We start from the raw sequence: 16,484 nt of genomic DNA on the forward strand, positions 1-16,484 counted from the left end.
ACTTTTTCTTATGTTATGTATGGAGCTTTCTGATAAGATTTCATATGAAGAAGGGTTCTACAACGAAACCACTACTCTGAAATTTTATCCTAGCGAAACCTACAGGCCCAAAAGCAAATAATTTTGACTCCTTACAGAAGTGCACTTAAATATTAGGCAATTGGCTGACACTGAAAAACACTATTTTTTAAAAAAACCTGCCCTATGAAACCACTGTCCTATTTATAATAAGGATATTGTTGAGGATGTTAATCAATAGTGTCCTCTTTATAAGGGCTCAAGGGATAAATGTATTTCTCTGATCTTGATACCAGGCCAAATTATGCTTCCCATGTGTAATTAGTTTGTTTTTACCTTAGGGACAATGTAAATGAAGACACTGATCTTGTTTCCCAATATGAACTGGCTTCTAGAAAACCTAGTGCCAAATTGGCAGCCCAGGTCTAACAAATGGACAGGGCCATACAGAATTTATTTTCTTTAAAATCTCTCTCCTAGTTTCAACATATATCTCCAACCTTTGTTTACCCTCCACCTGAATTTTCTCAAGACCACTCAAATTGCTATCCAGCCACCCCCCCATCTCACCCCAAGAGACACAAGGCAGAGTTTGGCTGTGACGGGTATGGGGGTGGAAAGTCAGAGCAGGAACACTAAGAAATCCCTATCTCTGAGGCCCAGGTGCAGAGGACTTGCCTAAGATGAGGTTAAATAAGAACTGAGAACCACCCCTTACCACAACCAAAGACTAAAGAGATATGACAACTAAATGCAATACTTGGCCCTAAACTAGATGCTGTACTGAGAGGGGAAATATACTATCATGAACATCGACAGGCTAATAAAATAGGAATATTCCATTAGAATATGGAAAACTGGAATTGGAATATAAACTGACAAAATCCAGATATGGAATGTAAACTGTACTTCGGCTATGTAAGAGACTATTTCTTTTTTTTTTTCTTTTTTTATTGAAGTATGTTGATTTACAATGCTGTGCCAATCTCTGCTATACAGCAAAATGACTCAGTTATACACATGTACACATTTTAAAAAATATTTTTTCCATTATGGTTTATCACAGGATATTGAGTATAGTTCCCGGTGCTATACATTAGGACCTTGTTGTTTATCCATTCTAAATGTAATTGTTTGCATCTACCAACCCCAAACTCCCAGTCCATCCCTCTCCCTCCCCCCCTCCCCCTTGGCAACCACAAGTCTGTTCTCTATGTCTGTCTATTTCTATTTTGTAGATAGGTTCATTTGTGCCATATTTTAGATTCCACATATAAGTAATATCACATGGTGTTTGTCTTTCTCATTCTGACCTTTACTTCACTTAATATGATAATCTCTAATTGCATCCATGTTGCTGAAAATGGCATTATTTCATTCTTTTTTATGGCTGAGTAGTATTCCATTGTATATATGTACCTCATCTTCTTTATCCATTCATCTGTCAATGGACATTTAGTTGTTTCCATGTTTTGGCTATTGTGAACAGTGCTGCTATGAACATAGGGGTGCATGTATCTTTTCGAATTATAGTTTTGTCTGGGTATATTCCCAGGAATGGGATTGCTGAATTACATGGTAATTCTATTTTTAGTTTCCTGAGGAACCCCCATACTGTTCTCCATAGTGGCTGTACCAACTTACATTCCCACCAACAGTGTAGGAGGGTTCCCTTTTCTCCACAGCCTCTCCAACATTTGTTATTTATAGACGTTTTAATGATGGCCATTCTGACCAGTGTGAGGTGGTACCTCATTGTAGTTTTGATTTGCATTTCTCTATTAATCAGTGATGTTGAGCATCTTTTCATGTGCCTACTGGTCATCTGTAAGTCTTCTTTGGAAAAACGTCTTTTAAGGTCCTCTGCCCATTTTTCAGTTGGGTTGTTTGGTTTTTTGTCATGGAGTTGTATGAGCTCTTTGTATATTTTGGAGATTAAGCCCTTTTGGGCTTAATATTTGCTTAATTTGCAAATATTTTCTCCCATTCTGAGGGTTGCCTTTTCGGGTTTTTTTGTTTGTTTTTTATGGTTTCCTTTGCTGTGTAAAAGCTTGTAAGTTTGATTAGGTGCCCTTTGTTTTTGTTTTTATTTCTATTGCCTTGGGAGATTGACCTAAGAAAACTTTGGTATGATTTATGTTAGAAAATGTTTTACCTATGCTTTCTTCTAGGAGTTTTATGGTGTCATGTCTTATGTTTAAGTCTTTAAGCCATTTTGAGTTTATTTCTGTGCATGGTGTGAGGGTGTTCTAACTTCACTGATTTACATGCAGCTGTCCAACTTTTCCAGCACCACTTGCTGAAGAGACCGTTTTTTTTCCCATTTTATATTCTTGCCTCCTTTGTCGAAGATTAATTGACCATAGGTGTGTGGGTTTATTTCTGGGCTCTCTATTCTGTTCCATTGATCTGTATGCCTGTTTGATTTCTGTAGCTTTGTAGTATTGTCTGAAGTCTGGGAGGGTTACGCCTCCTGCTTTGTTTTTTTTCCTCAGGATTGCTCTAGCAATTCTGGGTCTTTTATGGCTCCATACAAAAGTTTGAATTATCTGTTCTAGTTCTGTGAAAAACGTCATGGGTAATTTGATAGGGATCACATTAAATCTGTAGATTGCTTTGGGTAGTATTGCCATTTTAACAATATTAATTCTTCCAATCCAAGAGCATGCGGTATCTTTCCATTTCTTTGAATCCTCTTTTATTTCCTTTATTAACGTTTTATAGTTCTCAGCATATAAGTCTTTCACCTCCTTGATCAGGTTATTCCTAGGTATTATATTTTTTCAGGTGCGATTTTAAAAGGTATTTTTTTTTCACATTCCCTTTCTGGTATTTCATTGTTAGTGTAAAGGAATGCAACCAACTTCTGAATGTTAATCTTGTATCCTGCTACTTTGCTGAATTCATTTATTAGATCTAGTAGTTTTTGTGTGGAGTCCTTAGGGCTTTCTATATACAGTATGTCATCTGCATATAGTGACAATATTAGCTCTTCCCTTCCAATTTGGATACCTTTTATTTCTTTTTCTTGTCTGACTGCTATGGCTAAGACTTCCAATATTATGTTGAAGAGGAGTGGTGAGAGTGGGCATCCCTGTCCTGTTCCAGATTTTAGTGGGAAGGTGTTCAACTTTTCACGCTTGAGTATTATATTGGCTGTGGGTTTGTCATAAATGGCATTTATTATGTTGAGATATGTTCCCTCTATTCCCACTTTGGTAACAGTTTTTATCATGAATGGATGTTGAATTTTGTCAAATGCTTTTTCTGCATCTATTGAGATAATCATATGGCTTTTTACTTTTCTTTTGTTAATGTGGTATATTACATTGATTTGCATATCTTGAACCATCCTTGTGAACCTGGGATGAATCCACTTGGTTGCAGTATATGATCTTTATGTGTTGTTGGATTCAGTTTGCTAATATTTTGTTGAGAAATTTTGCATCTATATTCATCAAAGATATGGCCTGTAATTTTCTTTCTTGGTGGTGTCTTTGGTTTTGGTATCAGAGTGATGGTGGCTTCATAGAATGTCTTTGGGAGTGTTCCCTCCTTTTCAATCTTTTGGAAGAGTTTGAGAAGAATCAGTGTAAGTTCTTTTTTGTATGATTGGTAGAATGTGCCTGTGAAGCCATCTGGTCCTGGACTTTTGTTTGTAGGAAGTTTTTTTTTATTACAGATTCTATTTCACTTCTAGTGATCAGTCTGTTCAAATTATGTTTCTTTTTGATTCAATTTTGGGTGGGCTGTATGTTTCTAGAAAGTTGTCCACTTCTTCTAGGTTGTCAAATTTCTTGGTACATAATTGTTCATAGTATTCTCTTACGGTTTTTTGTACTTCTGCGGTATCGGCTGAGATTTCTCCTTTTTTATTTCTTATTTTGTTTATTTGGGATCTCTCTCTTTTCTTCTTGGTGAGTCTGGACAGAGGTTTGTCAATTTTGTTCACCCTTTCAAAGAACAAGTTCTTGGTTTTGTTGATTTTTTCCTATCGTTTTTTAAATCTCTATTTTATTTATTTCCTCCCTGATCTTTATTCTTTGCTTCCTTCTGCCGATTTTAGGTTTTGTTTGTTCTTTTTCTAATTCTTTTAGGTGGTAGGTTAGGTTGTTTACTTGAGATTCTTCTTGTTTTCTGAGGCAGGCCTGTATCACTATGAACTTCCCTCTAACAACTGCTTATGCTGCATTCCATAGATTTTGTATGGTTGTTTTCATATTCGTTTGTGTAAGAGACTATTTCTACTCTTTGGAAATACACATTGAAGTATTTACAGGTCATGATCTTACTGTCAAATAGTTCAGAAAAAAATTGTGTATGTATGTGTACACATACACACATACTGTATTATTTTTAATTTTCAAATTTTTATAAGTTTGAAATTATTTCCAAATAAAAAGTTAATTAAAAAAAAAAAGGAATAGAAGTCTTTGTTGCAACAGTAAGCTACAGACTAGTGGATCCCCATAACTGGGTCTGAATTCTTGCAGGGAGCATGAATCCATAAACATACCAGATTGTTCCATATAAATAAATGTTCAATAATCTTCCATATGTACATGTCAACTGCTGTGAATGATAATATAAAAATGTATTTAAAAGTATAACTAAATTCATAGCATCTCTGGGGTATTAGATATTTTCTTAAAAAATTGATAAGAAAAGTAAAATTATTTTGTGAAATAACAAAATTTGCCTTTAAGTGTCCCCTTACTTGAAATAAGGAACTTCTTACTATTCATCATCAGAGAGAACTATGATGATGCTTTCCATAGCTGTAACAAAATGGCAACAAAATACAACATAGGATCTTCAAATAACATAAAGTTAAAAGGAATATGAATGAAAACAAATCAAGCTTTAAAAGATTCAGGAGGTTTCAGTGGTAAGACAACACAGACCCAAATTTAATAAAGATAACTGAAAGTACTTTGTTCAGCTTTAAACACTAAGAAACATTGCATTATTACTAGACAAGGGAGACAAGGTTTAACAGCAGACAATAAAATATGGAGGAAGGAAAAGAGAGATTTTGGATGTCTTCAAACGCCAACAGTAGGATCTGGCTGCCAAGAACCTAATGCAATATTAAGTAGCACTAAGTAAAATATTATTTAGGAAGATAATAATCCAACTCTGTACTAGTCAGAGCACACATGAAGTAATGTGCTCAATTGTAGGCCTCAGGACTTCTGCTTATGGCCCTGAGAATATTTTGTATCAGACTAACCCCCTCCTGCAGAGAAAAACTGTGAATCCTGGTTAAAATAAAAGCAGCAACTGTTTAAATACGTTGGAGAACAACCAAGATAGGTGACACTTGAGAAGCCAGAATTCTGTAGGGGAGGGAAGCACAATGAAAAGAGCCCACCATACACCTCTACTTCTTCCCTTGGGATATTTGCAGATCTCCCACAAGAGGAATAAAAGCCCCTCAGAAAGCAGCCACTTTAGATAGAAACCTGCAGTCTTATTAGTGGAGGGAACAAACAAGACAGTATTTATGACTGCAACATAAGCTCGAAGGTGAGGAAAATATTCCAGAGGGACAACCACAAACTCTGCATACATATTTTGCTCAAAACTCTGGCTGACCACACCCACACACACACTGGACATGTGTCAGGTAGCCTCTAAGCCAGCTGGCTAGGCTAAAAGAGAAGAGAATTTGAGGTTTGAGTGCAGCCAAATTAATTGCCTGCTAAAACAAAAATGAATATTCTCAATAGAAATATAACAGAATCCATAATCTTTACACATATTATTCAATGTGCATAATATGATTCAAAAGTACTAGGCCGGTGATTCTTAAAATATGATCTGCATATTCCTGTAAGTCCCAAGACCCTTTCAGGGGTCTGCAAGGTCAAAAATATTTTCATAGTAATACTAAAATGTTATTTGTCCTTTTCTCTCTCATTCTATCACAATACTACAGTGCAGTTCTCCAGTGGCTACATGACTGTTTGAGGAAATCATCTCTCTGATAACTACCAGAAGGTATGCATCTGTATTTCTGTGTTACCTAAAAATGTTTAAAGTAGTAGGTTTTAAGTATAAATATGTATGTTTAGAGAGATTAACTCAGTTTGTTCTCAGTACAGTAGCTTGTGCTCTTATAGTTGTAATTTCTGTAACCTCATTATCATCCAATAAATTGATATTTGGAATCCCAAAGATCTTCCTGTGCCTACAAGGAAACACAACAAGAAGTACATTTTGTTACCTTATATGGCAATAACAAATTTTTTGTAAATTTTTATATATTTTAAAATTTATCTATAACTATAATTTTAGATTTTGCTAATATTTACACTAAAATACAGAAGACTCACTTTCCCAACCCACAGCACCAACATCTACATCAAAAGATGCTGATAAAGATGAAACTGATAACAGAGATCTCTAACTTATGGAAAAGAGGAATCTATTCTAAAAAATATTGTGTAAAATTAAAAGTAAGTGAAAATACGATGAAAGTTATCTTTCTCTTGGCTTCAGAGATGTTAATAATTTATGTTACTGTGTCTTTTGCAACAGCAATTGATGGCCATTTTGAAAATAATTCCGTTTAGAGAAAAATTAATTGAATGTTTTATTTTTAACATAGATGTGATGAGTTTAAAAGTAAAAAATTGTTCAGCTTTTCAAACCAGAAAGGAAAAAGTCACTGAAGCATCATATGGGTTAAGTTATCATATTTCATTGGCTAGACAAGCACAGTTGCTAAAAGACTAATAAAGGTGACCTTGCTAAATGCCTGCTAGATGAAAAATCAGTGAAAGAAACTATGGCACTGCCACATTCCAATGATACAGGAACTTGCTGAATAAAAGATTTAACTGTAAACATGAATATTAAGTTAATAAATCATCTGCAAAATTGTACTTTTGCCTAACAAACAGACAAATCTATATAGTTGGGTTTTGTGTTTTAATTGTATTTGTCCAGTATCAATAACAACTAAATACTGAAGAATTCCTTTATGTGAATGCTTGGCAACAAACAAACGTGGTACTGAAAAACTCAAAGTATTAAGTAACATTTTTGGATCTCATGGTTTATCCTAGAAAAACTGTATTGACTTTTGCACTGATGATGTAAAAATAACAGTGGGTAAAACTGCTGCCTTAGCATTAAGCAAGACAGTTGCACCAAACTGTACTGGTTGTCACTGCATTCTTCATGCCGCACATACAGTTTAAAAAAAAAAGAAAAAGAAAACCTGGTTTCACTTAACAACGTCCTTGATGAAGTAGTAAAAATTATTAGTTTTATTAAATCTTGATCTTTGAGTACACATCTTTTTAGTATTCTGTGTGACAAATCACGAAGTATGCAAAGTACTCCCACTGCATACGAAAGCACAATGATTGTCTTGAGGAAAGTGGCTCGTGTGATGGTTTGAGTAAACCACCCACGTTTTCGTGGATCACCATTTCCACTTCAAAGAACAACTGATAGATATTTGGACTTTTGGCAGACATTTTATTGAAAATGAATGAGGTGAGTTTATCAATTCCTAGAAAACAAAGTTTTTGTTGCCAAGGACAAAATTTGTGAATTAAGTTTATAATTAGAATTTTTTAAAAACTTGTATCCATGAATATGAGCTGTAAAGACTCCTCTAATGAGATGAGTGGTGATACTGATGAAGGTAATGTTTTGATATTGATAAAATGTTTCAACATTTGAAAGATCTATAAAACTCACTAAAGGTTATTTTCTAAATGTTACAGGATAGTGAAAGATCCATTCAAAGCACAATACAGACCAACAGATTTTAATGTAAGGGTATGAAAAGTTCATTGATATGGTTTCAGATTCCACACTGCCAATACCCTTTAAGAATTTACTACTTGTCAAGTTCTGATGTAGTGTAAAAGAAGAATATCTACAATTTTATGAAAAGGCTATTAAAATACTCCTTTCTTTCTATATAGCTGTGTGATGCTGGATTTTCTTCATATACTTCAATCAAACCTATATAAAACAACACACAATTAGCAGAAATGAGAATCTAGCAGTTTTCTACTAAGCCAGATATCAAGTCAAAAATGTAAAAAAATACCATTATTCTCATTAAATTTCTTTTGTTTTGGAAGACAGTTATTTTCACTAAAATGTTATTTATATTAAAATAAATGGCTTTACTGTTGTTATTTTCAAAATAATAAATATTTAAAAATTTTCTCAGTTTGAATTTCTAATATAAGAAATATCAATAGATATAACCCAAATAAACAAAAGCTCTGAGAGCCCTAAATAAATTTTAAAAGTAAGGAGCCCTAAGACAAAAAATTTGAGAACCATTGTACTACACACATAATGAAACAGGAAAGTGTGAAAATACAATCAAAGGACATCAACCCTGAAATAACCCAGAACTTGGAATTAGTACACAAGGATTTAAAAGCAGCTATTACAAGTATGGTCAAGGATGTAAAGGAAGATACCTGCAATGACTGCACAGATAAGAAATCTCAGCAGAGAAATGAAACTATAAAAAGAACCAAATGAAAATTTAGAACTAAGAAATACAAAATCAGAAATTTCCTAGATGGGTTTAATAGTATATTAGAAATTACAAAAGAGTCAGTAACCTTGAAGATAGACCAATAAAATTATTCAATTTGAAGAACAGAGGGGAAAAAAACCATGAAAAAGAATGAACAGAACTTAAGTAACCTACAGAAGAATATAAAGATATCTAGAATATGTGCAACTGGAGTCCTAGAATAAAAGTAGAGAATAAAAATGTGGCATAGCGTTCTACGTCAACAGGCCAAATCTGGACCTCCATCTGTTTCTGTACATAAAGTCGTAATGGAATGCAACTCGTTCACTTACTTACAAGTCTATGGCTGCTTCTGCTCTACAACAGAAGAGTTAAGTAGTTACAACAGGGACTATGGCCAATTAAACCAAAAATACTTCCTATGTGATTTACAGATAGCTTGCTGTCCCCTGGTCTAGATGTTTTATGTCCTTACTGAAATTTTTCGTCTAGTTATTCTATCAATTACTGGGAAAAGGTATTAAAACCTCCAACTATAATTACGGATTTGCATTCCTCACTTTAGTTCTGTCAGATTTTGCCTGATGTATTTTGAAATTCTGTTATTGGGCAGTTACACATTCATGATCGTTCTTTCTGATAAATTGATCCTTTTATCATTACATAATGGCCTCTTTACGCTTGGCAGTACTCATTGTCTTGAAGTTTGCTTTATCTGATATTAAAAAAGACAAACCAGATTTCTTATGCTCACTATTTGTATGGTGTATTTTTTTCTATCTAAAATATATTTCTTTTAGGTAGCATATAGCTGAGTCTTGCTTTTTATACACCTGGTAATCTCTGCTTTTTGACTGGAATATTGAGTTCATTTATACTTTTCTCTCACTGCTTTTAAGAACTTCGTTTTATCAGCATTGAAGTGGATGTACATTGTTTATGAGTTTTGAATACAATTATATCAACCATAAAAATAGACCAAACAATTCTGCTTGTCCGTCAGAAAACAATTCTTGATCATGAGATTTCAGGTCTTCATTTTGTTCTCATTTAAAGTAATAAAAGGTGCTTGCTGAGCACCTGCATTAACTGGAGAAAACTGCAAAGTCAGTGAATCTGGAAACTAACATTTATGACATACAGATGGCCAAGAGGCACATGAAAAGATGCTCAACACTGCTAATTATTAGGGAAATGCACATCAAAACTACAGTGAGGTATCACCTCATACCAGTCATAATGGCCATCAACAAAAATTCTACAAACAACAAATGTCAGAGAGGGTGTAGAGAAAAGGGAACCCTCCCACACTGTTGGTGGGAATATAAACTGGTACAGCCACTATGGAGAACAGTATGAAGATTCTTTAAAAAACTAAAAATAGAGCTACCATATGATTTAGCAATCCCACTCCTGGGCATATATCCGGAGAAAACCATTATTCAAAAAGATACATGCACCCCAATGTGCAATGCAGCACTATTTACAATAGCCAAGACATGGAAGCAACCTAAATGTCCATCGACAGGTGAATGGATAAAGAAGATGTGGTACATATATACAATGGAATATTACTCAGCCATTAAAAAGAATGAAATAATGCCATTGCAGCAACATGGATGGACCTGTTGCTGCATACTAAGTGAAGTAAGTCAGACAAAGACAAATATCATATGATATCGCTTATATGCAGAATCTAAGAAAAAAATGATACAAACGTACTTATTTATAAAACAGAAACAGACTCACAGACTTAGAGAACAAACTTATGGTTACCAGGGGAAAAGGGTCGGGGGTATGAACAGACTGGGAGTTTGGGACTGACATGTACACACTGCTATATTTAAAACAGATAACCAAAAAGGACCTACTGTATAGCACAGGAAACCCTGCTCAGTACTCTGCTAATAACCTAAATGGGAAAAGAATTTGAAAAAGGAAAAAAAAAAAATTTGAAAAAGAAAAAAAAAGTTTCAACAGGGAATGCAGCAAGGAGATCTGATGTTGGTTAAATTATGGACTCTTTCCAATTAGTTGGCTCTCCCTCCAAAGCAAATGTACTAAAAATAAAATGACTTCCTTTTTGAAAAAAATTTTTTTTCTTTTTATCATTCTGTAAACAATTTGACTATTACATGCCTTGTAGTTTCGTTCCTGTTTCCTGTTCTTGGGGTTTGTTGAGCTTCTGAGATCTGTGGATTTATAGTTTTCATCAAATTTAGACATTCTATGGTCATTATTTCTTCCAATAGTTTTCCTGCTCCAATTACACATATATTAGGCCTCCTAAAGTTGTCCCGTAGCTCACCAAGGCTCTGTCCATTTTTTTCCTGTGTTTTCAAAATTTTCTGTGTTTCATTTTGGACAGTTTTTGCTGCCATATCTTCAAGTTCACTAATCTTTATTCTTGTAGTGTCTAACGGCAGGACATACATTCTTTTCAAGTGCACAAGGTATATTCACCAAGATAGAGCATTTGTTAGGCCATAAAATAAGACTCAATGAATTTTAATACTGAAATATTAAAGACATGTTCACCAAAATTAAATTTGAAATCAGTAATAGAAAGCTATCTAGGAAAAAAAAATCACAAATATATAGAAATTAAACATTCCTAATTTTCTAAATTAGAAAATTTTTTTAATGAATGATGAAAATATATCAAAATTTGTGGGATGCATCTAAAGTACTATTTAGAGGGAAATTTATATCTTTAATATTTACATTTAAAAACAAGCAAAGTACAAAATTAATAAAGTAAAGTTCTACCTTAAGAGCAAGGTAAACCCAAAGTAATTAGAAGGAAGAAAATTAAGAGCAAAAATCAATAAAAAGAAAACAATGAAAAAAATTAACAAAGCTAAGAGTTGGTTCGTTGTTGGTGTAGCTGCTCTGCAAAACAGTCTGGCAGTTCCTCAAAGGTTAAACATAAAGTTACCATATGAACAGCAATTCCACTCCTCGGTACATAACCAAGAGAAATGAAAACATATGTCCACACAAAAACCTGTACCTGAATGTTCCTATCTGCATTATTCATAAGAGCCAAAAAGTAAAAACAGCCCACACACACACAAACCGATCTTACACAGATTTTTCATTCAGAAAATACAGCAGAAGGGAATATCTTTCAACTCATTTTATGAAGCCAGCATAATGCCAATACCAAAATTAGACAAAGATATTGGGGGGCGGGGGGAATTACAGATTATTTTGATAAAGACAGACCTAAAAATCTTTAAGAAAATATTAGTCAATCAAAACCAGCAATATATTAAAAGGATAACGTATCATGATCAAGTAGGGTTTATCACAGTAACTCAAGGTGGTTTAACATTCAAAAATCAACCAACGTAATTCACCAAATTAACAGAATAAAGGAAAAAAAACATGATCATTTCAACAGATGCAGAGAAATATTTGACAAAATTCAACAACCATTCATGATAACAACTCTCAGCAAATTGGGAACAGAAGGGAAGTTCCTCATCTTGATACCATTAAAATAAATAAGCAAGCCACAGATTGGGAGAAAATATTTGCAAAACATATATGACAAGTAACATATCTGGAATAGATTTTTAAAAAAAACTTCTACAACTCAATAACAAAAAGACAAGCAATTCAATAAAAAAAGGTGCCGTACATCTGAACAGATACTTCATGTGGAAGATATCTGAGTGGCCAGTAACACAACAGTGTTCATCATCACAGATATCAGGAAAATGCAAATTAAAACCACAATAAAGTACACCACTACACATGCATCTGAATAGCTAAAATACCAAATGTTGGTGGAAATGAGGAGCAAGTGGAACCCAGATACATAGTTGGTGGAAATATAAAACTGTACAACTACTTTGGGAAGAAATGATCCAGAAGGGTGTCAGAGTCCAAGCAAGGTAGGGAGGGTTATCTACATAGGAGGGCTGAATGTTCAGTGCAGGGTGTGGGAGCCTGAGTGGGGCAAGGAGAGCATTTGTGCAGGTTAGCGTATTGGCAGGGTCCAGGTTTTTCACTGCCAATGAAAGGCATTACAAACAGGGAAAGGGAGAGTCAGAATTGACCTTGGACTGGAATTGGTGGTGTCACTGTGAACTCATGGTTTTCAATGTAGATAGACTGATAGTGAAACAGATATAAATGTTTGTATGTGTATATGAATACATATATGTGTATATCTGCATACATATATACATACCTACACACATTCCCTAGCTTTTTTCACTGAGGGGTCCTGGGAACAGCAACAAGCACAATTAATATCCAGATGTCAGCTTCATACTATTCTTCACTAAAAGGAACCAGGACTCCCTGGAGAAAAGACTGATGCCAGGGCTGGGACAGGAAAGGTACAAAAAGCCTGGAACATCTTATTCTGTCAGTAAGTAAGAAAGGCCTCAAAGAATGATGGGAACATGTCAAGAAGACACAGAAGCCACCTTGAAGGGGTTCTCACTGGCCAAATGTGGAACAATTTGTACATCAATTAAAATAATAACAACAGATTTTCACCCACTGAATAAAACAGGAACCATAAGTCCTATTATAAATAAATAAATATTTATTTAACATTCATTTATAAATAAATAAATATAAATAAATAAACTGAAAGTGAGGAGAACTGGAATATTTATATCATTTCAAAGTACCTCCTCATAAAACATTTATTAATTACAAAGGGAAAATAACTTTACAGTGGAGAAGTTTGACAGATATCAAAGCCTTTAATATATTTAAATTCCTTATGAAAAATTTAACCAAATGGTCAAAGTGAAAATCTAATAAGGCACAATGACATTGTGTACCATCTGATAGTATGAAATATCACTTTTGTGATATTCCTGTCAAAGATGTATATATAACCTAAATTGAATGGTGAGGAGACATCAAAAAAATGCAAATTGAGGGACATTCTATTCTACAAAATAGCTGTCCTATAATTTTTCAAGAGTGTCAAGGTCATGAAAGTCAAAGTAAGACAGGAACTGTTTGAGATGGAAGGACACATGACAACTGTATGCAACATGTGATTATGAACTACATCCTTTTGCTATATAGGACATTATTGGGACAACTGGCAAAACCTGAACAAGGTCTGATGATTAGATAGTATTAATGTAAATTGATGTTAGTCTCCTAATTTTAAAAGTTGTATTGTGGTTTTATAGGAGAATATCCTACATATTTGGAGATGATGGAGAATCATCTCAGCAACTTACTCTCAAATAGTCCACAAAAATAAAGGCTTTTACTCTGTCCTTGAAAGTTTTCTGTAAACTTGAGATCATCTCAAAAAAGCTTTAAAGCCTTAAAGAAAAATACACACAGACACAAATAAATATGTAGACATATATATACATGTCGAAGTCTAACTCAGAGTTAATGAATCAGAATCTCTGGGGCTTACATGATTTATGTTAAAGAAAGTCTTCAAAGCCTTTAATGTATTTAAATTCCTTATGAAAATATTTCAGTAATCCTATATTCATGACAGTAATGTTGAAGAAAGCTGACTGTATGACATTTATTTACAACACAGGTAAGGATACCACTGGTCATTCCCTGTCATTCTGCTATCCTACTTAATAACAAGTGTGTTGTTACTGAAAAGTCAATGTAAATAAAAGTTTGTCTCCCACCATACTTTCTTGTAGAAGTATTATTGATTAGGAAGGTTGTGGGTCTGATCTTTTGTAAATAAATTCAAGCCTAAAGATTATCTATTCATGTAAACTAGGACAAACAAGATTTCTACCAAAAAAATACCTATGTGCCACACCTCATTAAATGCTAGGGAAGGCTCGAGCTTACTTGCTCAATAAATGCTCTCACAGCCTGACTAATGCAGTTATCACAAGCAAACAGGTCACATGGTTTTGACTTTGTTTATTTAGTAACTATTTTACATTCTGAGATCTTATCTGACTTCAAATAAGCTAAATAACACAAAAAGTATTAACAACCATCAATACATTAGATCTTATAAAAATTAAAAATTTCTGCTCTTCAGAAGAAAGTGAATAAAGAAGCAATAAAAAGACAAAGAACCCAATTTTAAAATGGGCAGAAGATTGAACACTCTTCAAAACAAACTTCAAAAGCAAGACTTAAATTTTTTGCCTATTTTGAAACTTTGAATGAACCTCTGATGGAACAGGGCACTGAGATATGAGATTTTTTAAAATGGATATGACTTAATATCCTGTTTGGAAATACATTAAAAATTTTTTGAGATATATAAAAAAATTCATTTTCCTCCACACAATAAAGACTTAAACTGGCTGAGAATTGTATTCACTGAAAACCTGAATCATCTAAGAAATGTGAACAATCATTAGATATTGTTAGTGATTCAACTTTGAAACCAAAGTATTCCTTTTGTAAGTTTTGGATAGTTTTAACTGAATAGCCTAGTATCACTTACCCATATGGATAAGAATTTTCTGAATTTCATGCAACTAGACATAATACAGAAATAAACTAGGTGTTCAGGAAGATATAAGACCACAGTTGTCACTCACAGCTCCCAATTTTGAGATTCTGTGTTCATTAATATAGGTTCATCAGTTTTACTGACAGATTTTATAATATATAGGCTTTATGGTAAATAAAGGTTAACGTGAACTTATAAAATCCATTTAATAATAAAATGCTGCTTCTATCAATTTTATATTTAGTGTTGTGACATAAATTTGACAAAGTATTCCACTGCTTTAAAAAATGTGAAAAACAATGCTGGATTTAAGAACTGCTATGTGTTTTACTGAGGCCAAGAAATCCACAGACCTGTCAGGACACATTCACCATGGTAATGGCTAACTGCTTAGGTACACTGAATAGGACACCAATCACTGAGATGATTGTTCCACAAATATATACAGTTCTTATCCCCATAGAATTTTGCATGGCATATTTTATTGCAATACTTACTGGTGCTACTATTTTTCCTGTCTGTCCAACTTGCAAGTCATTGGGAACAAAGCCAGCATCAACAGCAGCACGAGAAGCACCAACTAAGGAAAAAATATTTGTCATTTTTTTAAGCTCTATTATTCAACTAGCTGCAATATTCACTGATAACAGTAAAAAAAAAAAAAGACATTGATATAGTACATACATAAAACATACATTATAACCTGTTTGGGACGTCATTATATAATGCTCCTTTACACCGTTAACTTCACAGCTTTTAAAGAAAGGTATTATAATATCTTTACCCCTAGGACCAGATAAAGAAAAGAGTTACATATAACACAAGATAAAGGCTTAACCAGTATTTTCTATCTAAAAATAAAAATAAGAATTTAACTAGCCTTCTATCCTCATTCAGCAGGAGTCAAAAGGAGCCCTGTACTTGGAGAAAAGGTACCCCTCTCCCAGCAGGGGTCAACAATGAGCCTCAGGTCCTTTTCATCTCCATCTAGAGAGGACAAAAAGGGGGAGCCCTAGTGAATACTCCTCACTACCTCTTAACACTCACAGACTCACCTCCACTACCTATCATGAGTCAGTCAGGACTGATCACATTCTGCCCTTCACTTACATCAGTCACTGCAACAAGCCCCAGACTCAAAGGTTATCCTTCATAACCCATACACTGATCCCCACAATGCCCTGCATGCTCCCGAATCTGCACCCTTCTCCCACTGCTCCCCAATTCCTGATACCTTACACTATGATTTCTGGAATTCACAGCCTGATACCAGCAAACCACAAGTCTCTGTATCTTCCACCTATCTGTCTAAATGTTCCCTGAGGACAAGGATTCCCCTGCAGCCCTCTCCAGCAGATGTCACTTTGTCTGCCACCACCTTCATACCACTGGGCCTAGAGGTGGTACACCAGGCCCTCACTGCCACTCTCAGAACGTTTCCCCTCCTCCCTCCTTAAAACCCTTCAGCTTTGAATCTCATATCATCAGATTATGTCACCCATATATTGC

The 16,484-nt window shown here is 34.3% G+C and overlaps 1 protein-coding gene across 1 annotated transcript in view; it reads right to left on the reverse strand.

The window, feature by feature from the left end:
* ETFA (electron transfer flavoprotein subunit alpha) overlaps positions 1–16,484 on the reverse strand; it is an 85,358-nt gene that overhangs the window by 39,099 nt on the left and 29,775 nt on the right. Inside the window, exon 9 of the mRNA XM_036842387.1 lies at positions 15,473–15,555. Within this exon, the coding sequence (XP_036698282.1) occupies positions 15,473–15,555 (83 nt within the window). The remainder of the gene's footprint in view (positions 1–15,472; positions 15,556–16,484) is intronic.

The sequence above is a fragment of the Balaenoptera musculus genome, chromosome 2, assembly GCF_009873245.2.
Source record: "Balaenoptera musculus isolate JJ_BM4_2016_0621 chromosome 2, mBalMus1.pri.v3, whole genome shotgun sequence".
Classification (NCBI taxonomy): domain Eukaryota; kingdom Metazoa; phylum Chordata; class Mammalia; order Artiodactyla; family Balaenopteridae; genus Balaenoptera; species Balaenoptera musculus.